The sequence below is a fragment of the Phalangium opilio genome, unplaced genomic scaffold (assembly GCF_054372755.1).
Source record: "Phalangium opilio isolate 3A_F unplaced genomic scaffold, DU_Popi_V2 ptg000043l_1, whole genome shotgun sequence".
Lineage (NCBI taxonomy): Eukaryota > Metazoa > Arthropoda > Arachnida > Opiliones > Phalangiidae > Phalangium > Phalangium opilio.
The window spans coordinates 2,014,954-2,038,901 of NW_028324167.1; the positions used below are offsets into that span (position 1 = coordinate 2,014,954).

Consider the following 23,948-nt stretch of genomic DNA (forward strand, 5'->3'; position numbering starts at 1 on the left):
TTAACTTCCTTGTGTTGAGGAGGAAGCGGGAGAAACGGTGTTAATGACCAAGGATCATCGATGTTTTGGCTTACTGAGGGAGGCCGTAATCGGGTAAAACCCTCTTGACTGGTCCGGGACCGACTGAGGAACTAGGATTCCTTCCATTTCCTCTATGGGATCGTCCAATACCAGAACATCCCCATCATCTTCTAGGAAAGGGCACGACGTAGAATTATGTCCTGGCGTATAGCACTTAGAGCATGCGTCAGTCGCCCTCGATCGTTACAGTTACGACATATAAGGACTTGATCTTGATCTAACGGGCAATAGCCCTCCAGGATTCTCACGGATTGGTCCGTCTTGCTTAGAGTTTTTTGATTCGTTTACGAATTTTCAAATCCTTTGGAAGGTCGAAAAGCCAATTACAAGCCATCTGCAATTATACAATATTAATATCGTCCCTTAGAGGATTGGGAAACAAATTCCAATGGGAAAAAGGAGATTGGCTCTCGGGAGAATCAGAAATATTCCCTTTCTAGGTTAGTGACGTTATTATTACTAAGGTAAACCTGAACCTCGTAAGGAGATCTTAGCCTTTTATTATCTGTCTGTAGTAGATATCTACTTCATTACCTCCGGGCTGAACCGTCGCCCTCTTACACACCTCTCGGCGCCACCCCAATTTAAAAGGTTCTAGATAAATGTCGGGTAAGGTAGCCCTATTTAAACGAGGAGTTCTCATAGACTCCGATAGCGTGGTCGACGAACTGTCAGACGCACGCAATGATTGGGATTGCGTTTGAGAATTAGGTTCAGGGGTTGATATTTCTTCCGAAAGAGGAGATATCTGTTCAGGAGGTACTATTTCCTCCGAAAAACCAGAAGAGGGAGAATGCTGTAACGCCGGTTCCGTGACTGATAGTTCAGAAGACGTTGATTTGCCTTCCGGTGTTCGAATTTCTTCTGAAAAACTGGATGTTGACTTATGTAGCTCTAGTTCCTCGACTGATTCTTGATCAGACGGGGAAGCCTCCCCTGCCGCAGAAGGCGGACTATCGTTTGAGGGATGATCGAGCTGAAAAGCCCTCATATCATGATAGGTAAAAAGGAGGAGAGGAGGGTCTTCAAAAAGGGCCATTCCCGGTTCACTGTCAGAATCTGTAGGGCGATGTGAATCATCCCGAACTGCAGGAGGGATCGGTTGATCCGCTGCTTGATCTTCTACTGTACTTGATGTCGAGGGTTGAGGGACATCTGGCATAACAGGAACAATCGGTTGATTGACGTCCTGACCGTCCTGCGGTGGCGGTGACGTAGAAGATGATGATGATTCGGATGACGTGGTTGAGGAAGTCTCTTCAGGTTGGTGGAGCGCTCTATCATCATCCGTAGAAGGACTAGGTTCAATTTCGTCTGCAACGTCCGATTGAGAAGTGGGGGCATTTTCGGCATTGCCGAAGACAGCTACATTGGTCCAATAGAGCTTTAAATGTTCTAAGTTAACTTTCCCTACGTTCTGCCCTGAGTTAGCGTCTTCTAACTCGTAGACTACGGGAGAGTGTTTAGCTACTATTTTAAAAGGACCTGCCTATTTAGGACTGAGCTTTTTCATAAGCTGCCCTGTCGTACTGGATAAAGGATGTGTTTCTATCCATACTAGAGTTCCTACCTCAAACTCTAAAGGGTCATGACGAAGGTCATAATACTTCTTTTGGTGAGCTTTAGGTAACTTAGACAATTCATTACTGAATGCTAATTGTTCCTTAAGAACCTTTAAAGCCTTACTACGACTAGGGTCATCATTGTCCTGAATGGGTTCTTCGATACCTAAATCCCAAGGGAGACGTGGCTCCCGCCCTAAGTTCAAAAAGAAAGGGGATCTTCCCGTGGTATCATGGGGTGCGGAATTTATTGCGAATTGAAGAAGATCAAGGGATTCATCCCATCTATCATGGTGATTCCCTACATAGAATGATGTTAACTCGCCTATTACTCTATTTACTCTTTCAGTGGGATTTCCCTTAGGAGTATAGGGGGTGGTAAACTTTGGGTTTATTTTAAAAGCTCTGCACGTCTGCAGCCAAAGCTTTGAAGTAAAATGTACCCCTCTATCACTAAGAATAGCTTTTGGAGCTCCCCACCTAGTGATAATAGACTTGAAAGCCTGTACACAGGTCTTAGCAGTAATAGTTTTAAGCGGAATCATTTCCACAAACTTAGTCATGTAATCCACAAAAACTATCAAATATTTGTAGTGATGTCTACTTTGAGGGAATGGTCCCATTATGTCGACACTAATTTGATCCCAAGGACTAGTTATTTCTGAGGGTTGCATTAGCCCTGGCTTTTTCCTATTTCTAGCCTTGAATTGTTGGCATAGTGAACACCCTCTAACATAATCCTGAACATCACTAATTACAGTGGGCCACCAATATCTATAAGTTACTTTACTAAGGGTCTTATCTTTGCGCCTGTGAGCTGATAAAGGGTGGTCATGTAACAACCTCATGGCCTCTAGCCTTAAACGAGGAGGTAGATAAATTTTTTCAGGATGTTTCCTGTAAGGTCTTCTATAAAGAAGATCATTTTTTATTTCAAACATTTTATTCCTAACTGGGTTAGGTCCTTGCAAGGAATTGATAATAGGGGAAGCAAAAGGATCTTCCCTTTGAGACTTTCTTACGTCATTCAACGTGAAGACTGAATATAAGGCTCTAGGACCTGGGGGACGTACCCGCCCTTCAACAGAGTCACTAGAGGATGTTTTACTATTACGACTACCGGTAGAATTTTGACTAGTACTACTACTAGTTGGATCCAATTTACTATTAGAATTAGAAGTACAAGAACTAAAGTTTATGCTCAAAACGTTAATCGGGGCCCTCGACAAAGCGTCTGCGACTACGTTTTCTACTCCTTTCTTATGTTTGATAGTAAAATCAAAGGTCTGGAGGTACATTGCCCATTTAAATAGCCGAGAATTTGGTTCCCTAATATTAAACAACCACTGTAAAGCCTGATGGTCAGTGAGGACAGTGAATTTACGACCTTCTAGAAATGGCCTAAACTTCTTAACCGCCCAACAGATGGCTAAACACTCTTTCTCGCTAGTTGAGTACCTCGTTTCTGCATTTTTAAGCCCTGTGCTAGCATAAGCTATAGGGACTTCTATATTATCCTGAATTTGGGAAAGAAGGGCACCTAACCCTGCGTCACTAGCATCAGTAGTGAGGATGCACGGGGAATCCCTTCTAAAGGAAGCTAAGGGGTGAGCCTTACAAATGGCTTCCTTAATTTTTTCCAACGCTTGTTGCTGTTCGAAACCCCAATTAAATTTTTGATCCTTCCTTTTGAGTTTATTAATAGGGGCTACTATTTGGGCGTAGTGATTAATAAAACGGTTATGCCAACCTGCCATCCCTAAAAATCTCTGAACTTCCTTAATATTTTTAGGAGGAGGGAATTTCTGAATGGCTTCTATCTTAGAAGGATCTATGTGCACCCCTTTTTCATTTACAATGTGACCAAATATGGTAGCTTCTTTCTGAGCGAAACGACATTTCTTTAACTGTAGGGTGAGACCCGCTTCCTTTAATCTATTGAGGACATATTCTAAACACGTTAAGTGTTGGTCCCAATCTTCGCTAAGCGAGATTAAATCGTCTAAATAGTCTATTAATTGGAAGTAATCTGCGTCCCTAAAGATCTCGTCAATTAAACGCTGAAAGGAGCTAGGGGCGTTACATAGCCCAAAAGGGGGGTCTCGTACATAATCCCCCTGGACATAATCCCCCCGGACAAAATCCCCCTATTTTGGATTTGCCAAGACTTTCTTCCCCCGATTTTAGACGTGTTTGTACAAAATCCCCCCAGAGAAAACGTCCAGGACAAAATCCCCCAAAAGGAAAACTGTTCAACAAAATCCTACCGAAAGGATCATTTTATTGAAAATCCCCCAGATAATAGGCATTTAGAAGTAAAGGTAAACGGAAGCCCAAATCCAAAGATTATCTTTAATAATAATGCAAAAGTATTATTCACAAGAGTGAAAGGTATTGCAAACAATGTTCCTAAACCAAAAGAAGTAAACTACTGATTTTGTTTTAACTTATTTCCAAAATTCCAATATTTTGGAAAAGGCGTCATTTTATGGTTAGTCAGCAATATTTTGGAAAAGGCGGAAATTTATGGTTAGTCAGCGATATTTTGGAAAAGGCGGAAATTTATGGTTAGTCAAAAATATTTTGGAAAAGGCGGCAATTTATGGTTAGTCAGCGATATTCTGGAAAAGGCGGCAATTTATGGTTAGTCAGCAATACTTTGGAAAAGGGGGAAATTTATGGTTAGTCAGCGATATTTTGGAAAAGGCGGAAATTTGTGGTTAGTCAAAAATATTTTGGAAAAGGCGGAAATTTATGGTTAGTCGGCAATATTTTGGAAAAGGCGGAAATTTATGGTTAGTCAGCGATATTTTGGAAAAGGCAGAAATTTATGGTTAGTCAGCGATATTTTGGAAAAGGCAGAAATTTATGGTTAGTCAGCAATATTTTGGAAAAGGCAGAAATTTATGGTTAGTCAGCAATATTTTGGAAAAGGCGGAAATTTATGGTTATCAGCAGTATTTTGGAAAAGGCGGAAATTTATGTTTAGTCAGCGATATTTTGGAAAAGGTGGAAATTTATGGTTAGTCAGCGATATTTTGGAAAAGGCGGAAATTTATGGTTAGTCAGCGATATTTTGGAAAAGGCGAAAATTTATGGTTAGTCGGCAATATTTTGGAAAAGGCGGAAATTTATGGTTATCAGCAGTATTTTGGAAAAGGGAGAAATTTATGGTTAGTCAGCGATATTTTGGAAAAGGCTGAAATTTAGGGTTAGTCAGCGATATTTTGGAAAAGGCGGAAATTTATAATTAGTCAGCGATATTTTGGAAAAGACGGAAATTTATGGTTAGTCAGCGATATTTTGGAAAAGGCGGAAATTTATAGTTAGTCAGCGATATTTTGGAAAAGGCGGAAATTTATGGTTAGTCAGCAATATTTTGGAAAAGGCGAAAATTTATGGTTAGTCGGCAATTCATACTATTTTCCCCATCATTGGTTCCGCTTTTCCTCGTAGTGGGAATACTACTATTTTTTCATCTATCCTACTAAAAAAATTCCACTGTGAAAAACGACCTCTAAAATAGGAATGACCCCTGAAGGGTTCGTCTCCAAGGTGGGGATTTCGTTCCGTAAGCGGGGGATTTTGTCTCCAATTTGGGAGGGATTTTGTCTCCAGTTTGGGGGGATTTTGTCTTATGCCCATTTGGACGGGGGGAAATTTTTGGGGGGATTATGTCCAGGGGGATTATGGGAGTCACCCCCCAAAAGGGAGTACATTAAATTCGTACTTTCCCATATGAGTCACGAAGGCAGTTTTTTCTCTGCTCTTAGGGTGCATTTCCACCTGCCAATACCCTAATTTAAGGTCAAGTGTAGTTATGTATTTTGGCCTTCCTACTCTAGCTAACATGTCCTCTATATTAGGCAAAGGATAAGGGTCCTTGATGGTAACTTGATTTAGTTTTCTGTAATCAATACAAAACCTATAGGGTTTACCCCGTTTTGTTTGATCAACTAAAACTACGGGCGACGCCCAAGGAGATACTGAGGGTCTAATTATCCCGTCATCTAACATTTCCTTTACATGTTGTTCAATAATTTTCCTTTTCTGGTCATTAACTCGATAAGGCTGAGATTTGATGGGCGGACTATTACCCGTGTGAATCTCGTGGAAGACTAGTCATGTTCTTCCTACTTTATCAGAAAACAACTCAGGGAATTTCAATAAAAGGGTTTCTAGTTGATGACGTTGTTCATCAGTAATAGGGGCTGCGGAAACTGCGTCCCTGATATTCTCTACAATCTCCTTATCTATGGGATCCTTTTCTGATTGAATTGAAAACGGGATCCTTAAGTTACCTACTAAGCATTGAGATGACTCAAAATCTAATTTGACCCGGTTTTCTTCAAGAAAATCTTGACCCAATATATAGTCACTATTAAGGGAAGGAACTATGTAGAATTTAAATTTGAATTGTTTCTCACTGTCAATTGACTTAAGAGTAAATTCTAACTAGTGAGAACCTTTTGTAAACGTATAACGGCCGTCGCCCCAAACTACACAATCTAGTTCTTCATCTTCAGGTAACTCTGAAGAATTTCTATATTTACTGATTTTCTGCCACTGGTCAAGACTAACAAAAGAGGCATCGGCCCCGCTATCTAATTTAGCGTGAACTGTCGCGTGTTCAAAAGTAACGGGAATAGTAACCCTTTTATAAACTGAACCCTTTCGGACTGATTCAATCCTCAAGGGAAACGCGACACGCTTCTTATTAGGAGAATTTATTGGGTACCGGGAGAGGGACCACGAGGTCTGGGCTTCCCCCGACTGAATCGTATTTTTATTTGGACAATCGGGTGCAAGATGACCAGGTTCCTGACAACTGTAACAGGTGATCGTACGTGTAGAGGGGTAAGACAAGGCCAACTGACGACCTGGAGATTTTGATCTTTGATTATAATATCGGTTATAAGATCGTTGACCTCTATTTGAAGTGTTTTGAGCTCTAGCTTGAGACCTAGAGTCTAAGGGTTTCAAGGGATATTCCCATTTAGGATGTGATGGGGAAGTAGGACAAGGGCTTTGACAATGCCCGGGGGAACACTGATTATGGGCAGAGCCTTTATTAGCTGGGCAAGAAGACTCAGCTTTAACTTTAGGTTTAGGGGGTGACTTCCTCTTTTCCCTTTTCTCAGCGTTCTTTCTCCTAACTTCAATATCCTTTTCTATTGTTTTACAGGAATTTCTCAACTGTTCCATAGTAGTAAATTGAAGGAAAAGGAGGGGAGTTCTAAGTTCATCTTTTAAATTACTCTTTATTATAGGAACTAATTCCTTTTCGGAGAGGGGATGAGTCATCCCTAGATTCAGCTTCATAACTTCCCCGAAGAATTCCTCTACCGACTCCTTATCTTTTTGACTTCTATGGTTTATTTCTATCTTAAATTTAGAATCAGCTTCGGAATCTCTAAACTGAACCTTAAAATGTCTCTTAAACGTATTCCAAGTTAAATGAGGATGGGAAGGTCTTAAGCTACACATTTTGTCATATTGACGGGCTAAATCCCTGTACCAATACAAGGCACGTCCTCTTAAAAGGAGAGGCAATGCAGCTAACCTTTCTTCATTTGATAGCTTGTGAAATTTAGCATACTCCTCAAAAGCAGCTAAAAATTCAGTGGCATTATCGTTAGACGATCCCATAAAGGCTAACCTTTCTAGCGGTTCAATAGGGACTTTTCCCGTTTGAGGGGTTGAACCTCTATTTATTAACATGGGTAGATCCCTAACTAACCTATCAAAACTAGTAGCTAGAGCTTTTTGTATTGCTACATTTTGGTTTGAATTATCCGCCAGTGTTTGGAGCAAGGGCAATATAAAAGCTTTTAATTCCTCTTCGGGAGTGTCTGGTCCTAATTGAGGAATTTGTCGGGACGGAGAATATTGGGTTCCGATAGTTCTAGTTTCTAGTTTAGGCAAGACATTAGCAGAACAAATTTTAGGCTTAACAATTGTGGACTCTGATTTAGGAGGATCAAGGTAATTAATCCCAGTTTGAGGAGAGAAATTCGAGGGAGTTAAACATCCCTTAGGGGCAGGAATACTCTTATGAGGGAATAACAAGTAAGGAGAGAAGTTAGGCTCTGAAGAGGCTGCAGTCCTCTTTTTTGAATCTTCTTCGTCTCTCTCTTCCTCAATACGAAGCTTCCGGTTAAAGTCCTCCAAGGTATCATCTGTTTCAGGCGGTGCTAGCATGTCGCCATCGTCTTCCATAGACGTAAACAGATCTTCTTTTGATTTATCTTCCCTTTTCTTTAAGATTAAGTTCTCGTCCTCATCCTCAGAAGTTTGAGGCGATCTCCATGTTTGATTGTTAGCGTCCGAGTAAGCCATGATTTATTTAATTAGTTTACAAAAATCAAAAAAATTTACATCAATCAAGTTAGGTCAAATTTATACAATATAAACAGTAAGTCATCTTAATTCAGTAATTTTATAAGAAAGATAATTTTATTTCTTAATTTAGTGTTTAATTTATTCCTGATTAAGTTAGATTTAATTTAAAACAACTATCTTATTAACTATCTATCGATGTGGAAGCCAAGGCTTAGAGCCACATGGGGGCGGATATCCTAACCGACAATGATAAACAGTATTTCTATGGGACTGACCTAGGCTTATTCGAGTCCCTGTTCGGGCGCCAATTTTATGTAACCCTCTGTATGATAATTTAACTAAGGGAGAATTTCCCGAGGGCCATAAAAATAGAATCAAGACAACTTACTTTAATCATCCAAAAATAGAAGAACTAAGTCTTCTATACTTCTTTATTAACACCGTTTAATGCCTTTTGATACAAAGGGATAAACCCGCGATAGCCTAACTTTGACTATATCTTCTTTAACCAAATAGTGACTAACTTCTCCAAGCGAGAAGTCTTAACTGACTCTTCTAACAATATCACAGTCCTGGATCAGAGGAGGAGAATGTAACATGGAGGCGTAACACCCTGCCGGATCCAAGGAGGAGAACCTCCTGAAATCTGGCAGCCATGTTACATCACTAAGAAAGATTTAAGTCAAAAAGACGATAAATATATCATTCAAAGCCGAATCTAGTTTGCCTTTTCTTCGCGACTCGAGCATTTCTCTAAATTTCTACCCGAATAGAATTCCTTACAAGCACATTGGCTGGAAGTTAGTCCTTCCAATCATGGATTAACTAACGCTAGGGATTGTTCGTTCCAACTAAAAGATGAAATATGCTTGTTCCAAACGCCCCCTAGCAGCAGGTACTATCCCTAACAGGAAGTCATTAGAAAATTGGACCAAATATCACGTGTCCTATGACGTCAAAATTTAAAGACCAGCCTGTCGTCTGCTTTGAAACATATTTTTAAAATGAAAAGCTGAAGCAACAGTGGGAGTTATAAATCATTACTTTTGTTGTCATGAAATATAAATATAAGTCTTTCAAGATATTCATTTGTTTAGTTGTTTACCAAAATATGTTCTCGAACCATACATATGAATTACTCGGTATTTCTCGTCCAATAACTACAACATTAAGTTATGGAGAAAGTTCCTCCGGTAAGTAGTGTTGGTAAAGTAGCAACAATTTAAATTAAATGCACGTTTCATTCATGTTTCATTGATTGTCATTACAGCAGACGAGGACTTAGAAGCAGTATCACGGGATTTTGAGGTTAAGGAAATTTCTAATGAACCAACACCTCCATTAACAAACATAGTTAATGCCGTACCAAATACGAAGAAAAGGAGATGCACACCCAAACCAAAGGGCCGTGCCCAAATTGTCGAGCGTAAGCAATACTATAAACTTATTACCAGTTTCATTATATCATAACCTGCATTACTAGAAAACGAGTATGATTTAATGTTTGAAAAAACATGGCAAAAGAGCTTAACTGCAGTAAATAACGAGTTTGAAACATACGCTGATGAGGAGAATCCTGTCAATGAAATGTTGAAAGATTTTATTTGTTCAATGCAAGTAAATGGAGATTTGTACTCGGCATTGAAGAAATTACTGGCCACGTTATTTACCAACACCAAAGAAGAGTTTGTGCATACTACATTCAAAGACGCACTAAAGCTGGATTTTCATACTTTAATAAGTAACATTCGTACTACTTACAAAAGTACAATACCAGACCTTGAAATGCTGAAAGGATTGCATGTATTGTTGCAGCATTTGTACTCTATTGGAAAGTGTTACGAAAGTAGTTCACCTAAAAATGATTCATATCCTCCACTAAAAGAAGAGAAAGACAATCTATATTATGTTATTGGATACATTATAAATAAGCTTCTCAATCACAAGAGTTCCAGCGAAGCAAAGAAGGTGGGAAATATTTTAATAGAAAATGATTTTGAAAAGGTTCCAATTAAGTTTCGCAAATGGGTTGAAAGGCAGGACCGTGGAGCCCTCAAATATGCAACAGCAGAAGCCATAGAAGTCTTCGAAAATATCCAGCGTCACGTTGGTAGCGTCTACAATGAAATTTACCAAACGGACAAGGCTAGAAAGGCTACAGAACTGATTCAAAACGATAAAGCCATAACCGACAAATGGGCCAGTATAGCTATACAAGCTGGTGTTTCCGAAGACTTTATAAACAGTGTTAAATGCATGTTTATTCGAAAATACATTAATACAATTGGGAAGGGGCATACTAACAAATTAAGAAACTACAAAAAAGAAGAGACCAGGAAAAAACAACGTCAAACTAAATTCAAAACCAAAGAAAAAAACAAGCTTAAAATTATTGAAGAGGTGAAGAAGCAGTTGAGTTACAAGCACAAAATAGTATTGTAGTATTCGTATGATCTCAATAATTATAGTGCGATCACGTTATTATTTAATTGAACATATATTACAAAATTCTCGGAGACTGATTTGGAATGAATTTTATGCCATGGATTAACTAACGCTTAACAGTTAACCCAAGTTTATGCGTCCAATTTTGAATTAAATCAATAATGGTACTATGACACGATATGATAAACATCGTCATTTCAGTTGAATATTACTTTATTTCCTCATTAATGACAATGCTGTGATATGATGTGGTACAAATTGTAATTTCGTTTAAATGTTCCTTTTATTTGTCAATGACGGTGCTGTGATATGATTGGCACAAATTTTAATTTCGGTGAAATGTTCCTTTTTATTTGGCAATGACGATACAATGGTAAAATTGTAATAAACTGTGATATGATTGGTATAAATTGTAATTTCGGTTAAATGTTCCTTTAATTTGTCAATGACGATACTATGACAAAATTGTAATAAACTGTAGTATTAAACTGTGTTGCCACCACCAATCTTAATTTTTACACGACCCTCTTTTAGACATTGTAATTTTGGTGCACTACGGGAATATTTGTACAAGGTTGGCATTGAACCAGCTTTACAAGCTTGGCGTTGCTTACTAAAGTATTGCTCTAGCGGGTCTTGATTAAAATGGTCTGTTAGAACAAACTTTGCTCCTTTATCCAATAGAAACGGCACTAGTTCCAAAAGGCAATTAGCTAAAATTCATAACTAATTAGAAATAAGGTTTAAATATCTAGGAAAAGTAACTATTACTTGTTTGCCGCAAACCCGACAAAGTTTCCTGGCTAAGCAACATTTTGTTTTTTTCGGATCGTTTCATGGGTTTTTCAGCAACGTACTGTTCCCACTCTTCCAAATAAACAAGGAATACATCTTTCAGCCACTAAAACAAATAAATTTAAGTAAGGGTCAAATATCACATATTATAGCAACCAATTTACCTTAAGTCGAGAATCGTTTTTCGACGTAAAAGGGCGAATATTTGGGTTTCTGGAATGATCAACTAAATGTCCAACGTTCATGATGTCGAACCATTTATTGAATATTTCAATAAATCGAATTAGTTCTCGCGATGATTCCCCGAACTCCAGTTTCATGGCGTTAGCTACTGATTGACTGAGCACTTGTGTGGCATATCGAACTTTCATTCGATTCTGTAAGTTAATGTGGTCAGAAGTCAATTTATGCAGTTTTCTTAAGTTGCCACTTGAATTAAGATCTTTATGATATAGTTCCTTGATCTTGTTCCAAGTTAAATTTTCACCATTGATCTGCATTAGCCTGTATTTGCAGTTTTCAGTGCTGTTGGCTAAACAATTACGGACAGTTTTTATTAAATGTGGAGAGTCAAATAAGATATAAATCCAGCGGTCATCGGCACCAGAGTAGGGGTTTTTTGCCTTGTAGTAATCTTGTTCAGACATTGCATTCATGCGGAAACACTTTCTATTGGTTGCAGCGCCATCACCTACAACACAGATAATTTTGAAGCCAGCCAGTTCCAGTTTCCTAACTGCTTCCCATATTATACTGTCAAGCTTCTCTGCAGTAAGAGAAGCGGTTGCAAAATACGCAAATGGGTAAATGTATCCTGACGTTAGACCTCTTAGCATTAACTGAAGTATGTGAGTAGCTAAAGGCTTTTCTTTGTACAATTCTAATTTGCATTGTGCCAAACGTTCTGTCACATCATTTAATTCAGTATAACCACAAATATCCCCAGTATCAACCCTATAAACTAAATCCTCCTGGATTTTTATTTCATCTAAAACTAGGCAGAAATATTTCTGGTGTTCAAACTTTTGTAACTCCTTTATATCATTCTTCATTTTTGTGAATATCTCTGGATGAAATCCAGTTTTTGTTCCAAAATCTGAAGAATGACGACGTAGGGTACTATTGGAAGGTAATTGTAAAATTCCAGAATCATTTAATGCCTTATAGAGTCCAGGAGACTTTTCGTACATAAAGAGGCACCATTGAACTACAAGGGGATGCCAACGTCTGGCACTGGGCTTGGACTTTGCCACAGCCAGTTGGCTCTTCAAGAACATGGTTGAGAATTCATTTTGGTTCTTGTTCCAGGAGCTCCCAGGCTTCTCTGAATTCTGTCTTTTATCCTTCAAATGGCCATCTTCATGAGGCTTCTGGCTTAAATTTGATTCAAGAATGTTTAACAGAAAAGCGTGCTTATCATCATCCACTGTCTCCCCTCGCTTCTTGATATGTCTTTCAAGTTTAATCTTCTGACGTTTAATTTTAGCCTTTAAATTTAATGCACTGTTCGTTTTCTCTCTCAGCTGACTAATAAGTTCATCTTTTGACAAATTGCGGTAAGGAGTTAATGTTTTTTGGTTATTATTTTTCGATCTTTTTGCCGTAATTCTAAAACTGTCTCGTTGCTTTATACAATAGAAACATCGTCTAGTTTTTTGTTTTAATAGAGCTAGGCAGCACCTTTGACTGTGAATGGCACCCAAGTAGTCTTCAAATCCCAAGGGTTGCATGCGGGTTTTGAAAATTTGTTTGTACTTTTCTTCGCCGTTTCCAATACATATTCTTAACTCTGACATAAGGGCAATGGTTTTCTGTAGTTCTTCTTGTGTTTGAATGCTTTCAGGCAATATTGCTAAAATTGAGGCATCACTCACTGCATGATTATTTATCTTGTAAGAAGCTTGTAACTTTTCATTAATAGTAACACCTATTACAGTTAAGCCAGTACCTTCATGGATTTTTCTAACAGTAAAGTTATTCTCAAGCAATGTCTGTGACCAACCTAATAGTATAGGAAATTGATGAACCATTTTCCGCAAGTTCGGAGGATCATTATCTTCATTTTTAGAGTCCACTGGTGCTTCGTTTGCAGAGTTCACTAGTGCATCATTTGCAGAGTTCACTAGTGCATCGTTTGCAGAGTTCACTGGTGCTTCGTTTGTACAGTTCACTGGTGCTACGTTTGTAGAGTTCACTGGTGCAACGTTTGTAGAGTTCACTGGTGCTACGTTTGTAGAGTTCACTGGTGCTACGTTTGTAGAGTTCACTGGTGCTACGTTTGTAGAGTTCACTGGTGCTACGTTTGTAGAGTTCACTGGTGCATCATTTGTAGAATCCATTTGCATTTCCTGATATAATAAGTAAAATTTTAATCACCACATCAGAACCATAAGAGTTAATTGCAACTCAAGAACACTAACTGCGGAGTCTTCACAGATTAATATTGAACTTTTGGGTTTCAATATAGATAACAACCCCTGGAAGAGTTAAAAAACTTAGATTAATTGTGGTTATCCTAATAATTAAGTTACCATATTTATGAGTATATTACTTTGACTTCATGAATGGGATCAGGAAACAGTTCTGTCGGCCCTTTTCCACCGACAAAATGCTTGGAGCATAAGTATGTGTCCCCACTAACCCGTTCGATTGGGTAGTCTTCCCTTGCAAGCCAATCGATCCACTTCTTACATTTGTCATATTGTCTCTTTGGTTTTGGGAAGTTCACGAAAAATACACCCTTCATGTGTGGTTTATGATTATACTGGGAATTGCTAACACAACCGTTATAAACACACCGTTTCTTCCTCATTTTACAAATAATATATCTATAAGGATATTAAATGCATAATTAGAAAGATTTACACTCTCAAATTAATTAATATCGTTATTAACACCAAACACTTACCAATCCACAATTGTCGAATATATTCAAACTTCAGAACAGGTTCGTAATTGCAGAAATAACATAATTAGTACTGCACAACCTATGAATACTTATGAGGTTTTTAATATTTACTCACCAATTAACGATTTCTCCTCTCTTATTAAGCATTAATTAAGTTTTTAATCACAAAATGTCTCACAATACAAATCCCGCCTCAATTGGGCGCCGCCATCTTTAAAATCCGCGAAACTATTTATTTTGCCTAGAGATGGCGCAATATCTACATCCGGTTTGGTCCAATAAATTGGGGGAATGAAGGGGGGAATCAATGACTACTTCGGAACATGTAGTTGGCGATGGAAATACATGGGAAACGCGGTTAGTGGACTATCCCTAGCGTTAGTTAATCCATGTTCCAATGCATGGAGATTAAATAACCTCATATACTTGAAAACAACTCTAAATGAAATGAAAATTTCAGGCAACATAACATTATCCCTTAAAAGAACGGCCTTTTTCTAACCCGCAAGGGATTGCTTCAACTAATGACGTGGGGGTAAGGGGTTCTGGCTAGCAGACGCCTCTAAAAATGGCGGCAAAGTAGTCGTCGTTTTTAAGGCCAATTAAATTCTAATTATTTTGTGAAAATAGTTTTTTTTAATATTTTCCCTTTCATATTTAGATAAAGGCCGTTCTACAAGGTATAATGTGTAGATCGGTGATATTTGCATTTAACCTAAAATAAACTTCACTGATCTAAATTTATTATAAATTATCCTAAAAACAATCCCTTTAACCTGAATTAATATGAAAATAACTTAACATAAAATTAACTCCATTAATCTAAATTAATGTAGAATGTACCTAAAAATAATCCCTTTCAACCTCAATTTGAAATAAACTTAACATAAAATAAAATAAACCTCATCAATATAAATTAAAATTAAATTAACCTAAAAATACGCCTTAACCACAATTTGAAAAAGTAAAATCCTAGAAAAACGTTGAAACAACGAAACTATAACTCGGCGGAGAAAAAAATCGGTTTAAGTTGGATGCAAGCTTTGACTAAATAAAAGCGAAGTCTCTATTAGTCCAAGATGCAAGCCTCTTCGACGGAACTAAGAGAGAAACATGGGGGGTAAAAATTTGACTTCCATCTCGCTTTTTAGCGCCTGCGCTATAGGCTAAAGGGATTTTTAGAGTGCGAAGAGGAAGGCGGCAATAATTCAGCCACCCGTTGTACGTCCCGACTCCGAGGGTTGCCTACTCCCGTTTTGTTACGTTGAAGCTAATTACATTCAGTCTCAAATGATTTTGTAGAAACGCTAACCCACGTGGTCGTACCGCATTGCTTGGGTAATAATGGCAAGCCGCCAGGCAAGAGTGAAGCCAATACGCGCTAATCGCGATACAATAGGTCAAACAGCTAACCTTAAATTACGCGACAATTCACCACTTACCACTACAACTTAGAATCCTTCCCATAATTAATGCTAGTAAATCCTTGGAAATTCCGTATTTTATCAACTAATAAACTAATTAAGTTTACCAAAATCATGGTTTTAAATTCAAATTAAATACAAAAATTACCCTACTTACGATCATAAAATATTGACGGAGAAAATCTTGAGCTGATGATGCGGAAAGAATGAAATTTCTATAACGTATTTCTTACGAGTTGTAGGAATCGACCGCCAGGGGGCAAAGTGGCGCACAAAGGAAAAATAGAACTAATAGCGTGAATAGGCCAAAAAAGGCGTGAAAGTCATATTTTTTGGGAGAAGGAATGGGGAACGCGTCGTGTTTCCGCCAATTCAAAACCTTGGAGGAAAGAAGTGAGATGGAGTTAAAACAAAATCCTCCCAGCGTTTCGGTAGAGTCGTGCGGTACAAAAACGCCGACGATGCCCCCTGTGCCTTGAAAAAACCTAACAATCGCCTACATAAGGTTAGCGGCGTGCGTTCCGAACACTGGGAGACATTAATTGCCGCTGACAGCGTATCACAAGTACGACTCCAGTTCACCTCTTTCCTCTCTGGTGAAAGAAATAGTCTTTCAACATCCGCAGAGCTAGCTGGAATAGCAAGGTACGTCTTCGCTAACCTAGCGAGGGTGGGAAACCTGTCTTCCTTTTTCTTCCAGTACTGAAGTGGTGAGTATGGTCCTGAATCTGAAAGAGTGGGTTCCTCCATGTAGTCATTGAGGTCTTCAAGACCCCTGTTCTCCTCTGGCATAATAAGCTCCAGCCCCGGAAATAAGTCAAACGCCGAACAGTCATCTGACGCTGGCATTTCCCTTAATTTTTTCTTCAGCGCATATACTGCCTTCGTCTTGCTCCATGGTTTAAAATTGGGAAATTCCTCTATCCATGGTGGATTTTCGTAGGTCCCTAAAAAAAATTAATATGTAAACTAAAAGGTGTGCCAGAAAATTTCTAATATTCTACCTTCAAACCTAGAACATTTTGTCCTTTGGTCCAAAAGTGCTGCTAAAACGAAGTCTTCGTCGTTTATTTCCTTGGTGAAACGTTCTACCATTTTCTCCATCAATAACCTTTGAAGCTTTCCAAAGTGAGGTGCAGCAATGGATTGAGTCTCATCCAGAAGGTTAAATAAGGTCGGTAAAACTATATTTGACCCAGGACCACCCGTCTGGAACCGATCAGTGGCCACTTTGAAAGGCCGCAATAACGTCAAAAGTTCTCGCAATACGTATTGGTCGTTCTCTTTAGGAAGAGAAACTTTCTTCGGACATTGACGCGTCGCCCTGGCCGAAAGGATGGTCTCCTTTAACGCCTCAATCATTCCAGGCTTTTAATAGAAAGATGTTAATTGGAAATACAATCTTGATAAAGAAGAATATATTTACCTCCACTAAACGTTCAATAGCCATGAAAATTGCATTCCACCTAATTCCCCCATTCTGCTTCAAATCCCTTCCTCCTGGAGAACGAGACTTAAATGACTCTGTCCATTTTGTGCTTCGGCGAAGCCAAGTAATCCAAGCGTTTATTTTCTCAACCGCTGCAGTCGCCCTCTTCGAACCTGAGATGGCTGCGTTAACTACCAGCTGGACGCAATGGGCTGCACACCTCTTCCTTTCGCACTTGGTAGTTGTCCTAATGTCGAAACCGGTTTCAGAATCGCTTCCGTCAGATTTAGGCAAGTCTTCGGATTCGGAAGTCTGTCGTGAATCGTGATAGGGAAAAATCTGCGAGAGTGCGTTCCAACCTTAGTTGAAAAATATAATAAATAAAATTAACAATTGTAACCATAACTATACAAACTTAATTATTGTTATTTACCAGTATGAAGCTCGACATCGTCTTCATTTGCCGAAGTGTCTACTTCGGACGCTCTAACGAGCTCCAGATTGTTTGGCCATGGCTCTTGCACAACTAAATCCATGTTTAACGCCGCTGTTATGTTCAGCGCATTATCCGCGCAAACACTGTAAATCTATTTCTTTAAACTTAAAAAAGCCGTACTCAACAAATAACCGTGAATTTTTGTTAGTTTACCTTCTTCGGTTCAATTCCCGCTCCTTCAAGCATTAAACGTAGTTTCTTGTTGATTGCCTTCCCGGTGTGAGCCCCAGGAAAGTTTTCGAACCCCACCAAGGTGTTACGGAAAAACCAGTCTTCGTCAATAAACTGGCAACGAACGCCAAGAACAGAGTCTCTCATTTTAGAGCTCCAAATATCCAATGTCAAGTTAAGAACTTCAACATTGCTGAGGAATTCCTATATTTAAGTATATGTTTCAGTGAAGGGAAGATTTTTTTACCACAAATCAATCATTCAAAATTGTTATAAATACCTTTTTGAGCGGCTCGAGTTTCAGCGCTGTTGAATCTAAATGCCTCCCTAGAGTTCTGCGAGACATATTCCTGCTGTCCTTGTTGAGGGTTTTACATAGTTCACGAAAGCCCACTCTCTCAACAATGTTGAAAGGCGTGTGGTCTTTCGCAATCATACTGACAACGGCATCCCGAAATTCAATATTTTCATTGGACTCTTACATCCAAACTTGGGAATCGTTGTTGCTTGATGTTGAAGCCTTTGAAACTTAATAAAATACACGTTCAACCTTAATGGATATATCAACTGATTTTTTAACGATGCGTCCAATAATTAGAAGACCATAGTCGAAGATCCATGAAATACCTCCGAGTTGATTTAAAATTCAAATTAGTTTTGAGATTTAAATAATAACTTGAAATTTGCGCCTTATTGTTGACAAAATTCCCTTGGCACGAATTGTTACATCGCGCGCAATTCTTATCAAATCTGGTGCTAAACCAGGGGAATTTGTTATCAAGTCAGGACGAGCAGATTTCAAATTATCCATGGAATCTCAAACTATTTTCAATTTTAAAATAATTCTTAACTATTTCATGGATGTTTCGCTATGCAGATTCGTCTTACAATATTACAATAATCTCTAAAAATCACTTAATGTTCCGTTTCACCCTCCCTTTAAAGAAATTTCAAAACATCTTGAGGGTAGATAATCTTTGGTTTTCGCGTATTTTGGGTGAAATAAATCATACTCTAGCCCAGACCCCTCGTATATCACGGACATTGCATCAAAAATTTGAGGATTGTAAATTAAACATATAAATATAGTCTAGGAGATAGCCTCTAAAGAATTTCCAAAACGTCCTGAAAGTGGATAGCCCCTCGTATAAGACACATATTGGTTCAAAAATAAGGAAGGTTAAATAAATAATATGGAATATATTCAAGGGGATAAGCACTAATAAATTTCCTAAACATCCTGAAAGTGGATAGCCCCTCGTATATCGCGCATATTGGTTCAAAAATAACGAATATTAAAAAATAATATGGAATATAGCCAAGGGGATAACCACTTAAGAAATTCAAAACCAATATAATCTTTACTTATGGTTTCAACTTACTAATTCTAATTAATTAGTTTGATAAATAAATACGTATTTTGTAATTGAATTAAATTATATTCTATGTCTAATTGCTAATTGGCTAATTAGTTAGTTCATAAATGTTTATCTAATTGCTAATTCTAATTCAGTCAGTTGTCAGCTAATTAGCACAGCTCTGGTCTAGGGGATAAGCACTAATGAATTTCCAAAACATATTGAAAGTGGATAGCCCCTCGTATATCGCGAAGATAAAGCTAAATAAATAATACGGAATGTAGTCTAGGAGATAACCACTAAAGAATTACGAAACAATGCAAAAAGTGGATAGCCCCTAGTATATCGCGTAGAGAAGGTTAAATAAATAATATGGAGATAACCACTAATTAATTTTCAAAACATCCTGAAAGTGGATATCCCCTCGTATATGGCGTATGTTGGATCGAACATTTAAGGTTAAATAAATTATACGGAATATAGTCAAGGGGATAACTACTTAAGAAATTCAAAACCAATTCAATCTTTACTTATGGTTTCTTTTTTACCTTAGTAATTCTAATTAATTACTTTGATAAATAAATACATAATTTCTAATAGAATTTAATTATATTCTATGTCTAATTGCTAATTGGCTAATTAATTAGTTCACAAATATTTATCTAATTGCTAATTCTAATTCAATTAGTCGTCAGCTAATTATCACAGCTCTGGTCTAGGTGATAAGCACTAATGAATTTCCAAAATATATTGAAAGTGGATAGCCCCTCGTATATGGCGTATATTGGATCAAAAATTTAAGGTTAAATAAATTATACGTAATATAGTCAAGGGGATAACCACTTAAAAAATTCAAAACCATATTTGAAAGTATGTAATTGAATAAAAAATACGGAAATGAGCTTACCTTCTAATCTGGTGGTCCAAAAAGAGGCGTTTGCGGGCTTTCGAAAAAGTTCAAGTTTAAACCGAGTTGACGCCAAAAAAAAAGTTCGAGTTAAAAAAAATTGAAAATTAAAGGAAGACGGAGTTCAAAAGGTTCGCAAAAAAGTTAAAGTAAAAAAAAAAACTTGAAAATTAACCGAATCAATGCACGCACTTTCGCAAAAAGTTAAAGTTTTAAAAACGTTAAAAAACACGCAACTTAAAACGAATTCAAGTTTAACTTGAATTTTAGCTTTTAAAAAAGCTGTTTGGAAACAGTACTAGGACTGTTGAGGAAATTAAAGTCTTAATAAAACTGCGAAGATTTAAAAAGGCTTTGAAAGGGTACTAGTCTCGGAGGAGAAGTCGCAAGAGAATGGACATTGGAGAGCGCCCTTTCCTATTTATAGTTTTTGAACGACTTGCAAACCTTTTTTTTTGGCCAATAAGATGGAAAATAAGTTCAGCTAGCTAATTGGACCAAGTCATCTTGCGACTTTTTGCCACTTATCTAACGCCTTTACAATGCATAGAGGGGTGGTGGCTAGCCCCTATGCCACAGCTAACCGACAGCGCCCTATACTAACTATTACCGTTAACCTCTGCAAATTTTGATGGAAAGGAGAAACCGGGTTAGACCGCGGAGGAAAACTCCTTTAACAAGCGGGGAGAGAACTTGCAAACTCTACGCAGAAGGATTTGTTCCCAGATTTTTCACCCGGTGCCACAGTCCGGGATTGAACCCGGGATCCTCTTGCTGCGAGGCGAAAGCGCTAACCGCTACGCCACCCTGAGAGATGCGAGAGAGTGTGCCAGTGACGACGTGGGTTTTTGCTATTTTCCAACCGAAGCCATCTCTCTCACCTTCCCAGGGCTTCTCCGTGAGCATTGCGGTTTAGTTCATGATAACATCGAACAAGTTGGGAAAACCAAAATATTACCTCTCCGAGTAAAGACGACTACTTACAAACTTATTTACTCAGATATGGAAATGTTTCTTAAGTTAAAATTTATGAAATATTAAAGCAGTATACAAAGCATAGCAAATATACTGTAAATCAAACGACATTTTACATCCAATAATGATATACTTGTACACATTAAAATCATCCGATGGGGGAAAAACGGGAAATGAAGAGATAAAACTTTGAAGGGATATTACCTTTACGTGTTTGTAAAGGCCCAATTTTCTACTACTCAACTGTATGCCCTCTATGTTCAAAGCCATATTCACAACAGGGTTGCCATATAAACACTATCCTCTCGTTTCACCTCAACGATTTTCTTAGTTTGTCAACATGACTGTTAACGTTACATAACACCAAAGCTTATTTGTGGCTACACACACAGAAAGTAAATGCGTACCATAAAAAGCACGAAAACACGAAGCTATTATCCGATTACGATCAGACCTTTCACTGGTCTGGGCTGCGTTCAGCAGAGCTCACCAAAAAAGACAGCGGATTTTGGAAATGTTTACCGGTGAGCTCTGTCGTCATAGCTTTTCTCCGGTCATGGGCGTTTTATAAATGACACTAGCGCAATAAAGCGTGCAAGGTACCAAGGCTTAACAAAAATTGTATGATAACGTATTTATAGAGATAGATAACAACTTTTATAATTAAAATTAGAAACTAACATATCTCTTAAAATTCTCGCGTGATCAACTGGTTTCACGCCAATTAAATAGCTGTAGTCCCATAGAGCTATTTGTATTAATTCCTCCATGGTTTTTTCGCCAAGCTGAGAACTACGCGTTTTACGTCACGTTATCTAAAGAACCGACTATTTTCTTTGAAGACCGCGCTAGCTCAGCGCTAAGCACCGTGACGTCATAATTCAAAAACAAAATCCCGTTATGTAGGACACTGCTAACAGCGCTGGGCTCTGCTGAACGCGGCCCAGATTTCCACCATGATTATATAATCTAAGCCTAATTATTTGAAAGTGTATTTAACTTTCGGCTCACTCTGAACCGTTAATGTCTCTGCATTACAGAAACGAAAACCAAACCCAAGCGTTTACTTTTTGGTTCACTAGACCTATTGACAAATAAAAGTTCATTTGACCAACATAGTAGCGTTGTGTTTGTATTTACTTTAGAAAGGATTATGCTATAAACAGATGTATTATAGCTTAAGTAATATATAAACATCCATTTTAAATAATAATATTAAAAAAATCTTTGGAATATCAAAATGAAATAGGGCTTTAAAGCTACAAAAGTACTAAATACATCATAATTACGAAAAATATTTCCACATATTCACTTTATATTAAGGATAAAGGGAATATTATGGTTCTGTAGGATTCCTTCACACATCAAAACAAAACGAACTTCTAACGAAGCGCACTACTGTAACAACGGACGGACACACAGACAAAAACATAGACTGCTTTTTAACTCTTTCCGTATTAATTTTGAATTGAGAAACAAGATTATCTTAAATATTAATATAAATATAATTAATATTTAATATTTTCTTCGTTAGTTATTCGCTTTATTCAACGTTACATCGTTTTAAAAAAGAACAATTAAACATTCTTGAGAGACTTGACTAATATTGGCGTTTGAAATGAAGCATACGCCGGTTGCTTCGCCTTACTCAAATAGGTTGTATATAACAGTGTCGAACTACAGCTAAAAGCAAGAACAACCGCAATTGCGAAAACCTATCGTGGACAACCCTCCCTAGGGAGGCTAGACGTTTCTCGTAACCCTAGCTGATCGCCGCGAATGTCTTAAACCCAACGATGACGATGGAAGACCACTAGATGGTGGTGTTTAGAAGCCAGGTGTGCAGACTGGTGTCCATGTGGGATGGACAAAAACAAAGACCAGAAGATGGTGGTGTAGAAGCCAGGTGTACAGACTGGTGTCCATGTGGGATGGACAATGACCTGAAGATGGTGGTGTTAGGAACCAGTAAGTACAGACTGGTGTCCATGTGGGATGGACAAAAACAAAGACCAGAAGATGGTGGTGATTAGAAGCCAGTATGTACAGACTGGTGTCCAAGTGGAATGGACGAAGACCAGAAGATGATGGTGATTAGAAGCCAGTATGTACAGACTGGTGTCCAAGTGGAATGGAAGACCAGAAGATGATGGTGATTAGAAGCCAGTATGTACAGTTTGGTGTCCGTGTGGAATGGACAAAGACCAGAAGATGGTGGTGTGAGAACTCAAGTAGAGGAGCCATTTTCGTGACTGTGAAAGCAGTTCGGAAATGGCGAACACGTTTGCTCCGATTTGGAAACTGCGAACGCGGTCACGTGGGTGTAACAACAGACACACACACAGACAGACAGACACACACGATCGTTACAGAACCTCTCCGTGACATACGTCACTCGGAGAGGTAAAAAGAGTTTGAGGGAAGCTTTGTGGTTACATTTCTTAACCACCAAATCTTCCCTTTACATAAGCTTAAAATCATTTTAATAGAAAACAATACACAAAATGCAAAACATTTTGTAATAACAATATATAGGTTATTTCAAAAAGGGGTGGGAAGACAAAAGTACTGTGGGTTAATTTAAGTTCACTATACATTTTATTTTATTGTGCAATTAATTAATTTTATGCCAACTTGTAATTTTGCGCGAAATAATTCTACAAACGTTTGTGTATTTTTGTCCGAGAGTATTTTTAAAATGCTTTCAAAAGCGCTTTTTATATTTCGTTCAAAATCTAAATATATGTCAATTTTTCATTTAAGATTTCCTTTAGTCACACTTAATTATCAAATTCATAAAAAGTTGCGGTTTATTGATACGTAAAGAAATGCTTCCTTCTAATTCAAGGCACGGTGTAGTGAGGATAAAGCAACCTTCAGGCGCCCACAGAAGAACACGTGGGTTCAAATCGGATTAAAAACTCTTATAACTCGCTAAAGATTGCAAAAAAATAATAATAATAATAATAATAAAGGTGTCATTAATTTAATGAACTTAAATCTTGAGAGTTATATACTCTATATCTGAATTAAAATGTAGGAGAAGCGAGGTTTT

General features: G+C 38.0%; 2 protein-coding genes across 8 annotated transcripts; one reads left to right on the forward strand and one right to left on the reverse strand.

Annotated features, from left to right (window-relative positions):
• Positions 1–8,803: 8,803 nt before the first annotated feature.
• Positions 8,804–10,942, forward strand: LOC149677331 (uncharacterized). 5 transcript variants are annotated; one of them, XM_089837291.1, is made up of 6 exons: positions 8,804–9,008; positions 9,083–9,178; positions 9,256–9,411; positions 9,469–9,726; positions 9,801–9,953; positions 10,022–10,942. In XM_089837291.1, exons 2-5 carry the CDS (start codon positions 9,097–9,099, stop codon positions 9,833–9,835), a joined length of 531 nt encoding a protein of 176 aa, XP_089693417.1. In that variant the 5' UTR covers positions 8,804–9,008; positions 9,083–9,096; the 3' UTR covers positions 9,836–9,953; positions 10,022–10,942. The 5 variants fall into 5 exon arrangements, with proteins under 5 accessions (XP_089693417.1, XP_089693418.1, XP_089693414.1 ...); XM_089837292.1 differs by having other exon boundaries at positions 9,259–9,411; XM_089837288.1 differs by having other exon boundaries at positions 8,804–9,178.
• LOC149677332 (uncharacterized) lies at positions 10,626–14,519 on the reverse strand. 3 transcript variants are annotated; one of them, XM_089837286.1, is made up of 8 exons: positions 14,249–14,519; positions 14,134–14,161; positions 13,777–14,053; positions 13,646–13,702; positions 13,174–13,573; positions 11,390–13,098; positions 11,202–11,331; positions 10,626–11,143 (listed from the first exon to the last, which is right to left on the reverse strand). In XM_089837286.1, the coding sequence occupies exons 3-8, from the start codon at positions 14,035–14,037 to the stop codon at positions 10,914–10,916; spliced, it is 2,787 nt and encodes a 928-aa protein (XP_089693412.1). In that variant the 5' UTR covers positions 14,038–14,053; positions 14,134–14,161; positions 14,249–14,519; the 3' UTR covers positions 10,626–10,913. The 3 variants fall into 3 exon arrangements, with proteins under 3 accessions (XP_089693412.1, XP_089693411.1, XP_089693413.1); XM_089837285.1 differs by having other exon boundaries at positions 11,390–13,573; XM_089837287.1 differs by having other exon boundaries at positions 11,043–11,156; positions 11,390–13,573.
• Positions 14,520–23,948: the final 9,429 nt, after the last annotated feature.

What these genes read in the sequence shown, in the direction of transcription:
- LOC149677331 (XM_089837289.1), top strand. Translation starts at nt 9,040, where the DNA reads ATGAAATATAAATATAAGTCTTTCAAGATATTCATTTGTTTAGTTGTT. An exon ending in TTATGGAGAAAGTTCCTCCG is followed by an intron (nt 9,179 to 9,255) that starts GTAAGTAGTGTT and finishes TTGTCATTACAG; the next exon opens with CAGACGAGGACTTAGAAGCA. An exon ending in CCGTGCCCAAATTGTCGAGC is followed by an intron (nt 9,412 to 9,468) that starts GTAAGCAATACT and finishes CTGCATTACTAG; the next exon opens with AAAACGAGTATGATTTAATG.
- LOC149677332 (XM_089837285.1), bottom strand. Translation starts at nt 14,037, where the DNA reads ATGAGGAAGAAACGGTGTGTTTATAACGGTTGTGTTAGCAATTCCCAG. An exon ending in ATCCCATTCATGAAGTCAAA is followed by an intron (nt 13,703 to 13,776) that starts GTAATATACTCA and finishes TAACTCTTCCAG; the next exon opens with GGGTTGTTATCTATATTGAA. An exon ending in GTCGGGTTTGCGGCAAACAA is followed by an intron (nt 11,144 to 11,201) that starts GTAATAGTTACT and finishes TATGAATTTTAG; the next exon opens with CTAATTGCCTTTTGGAACTA.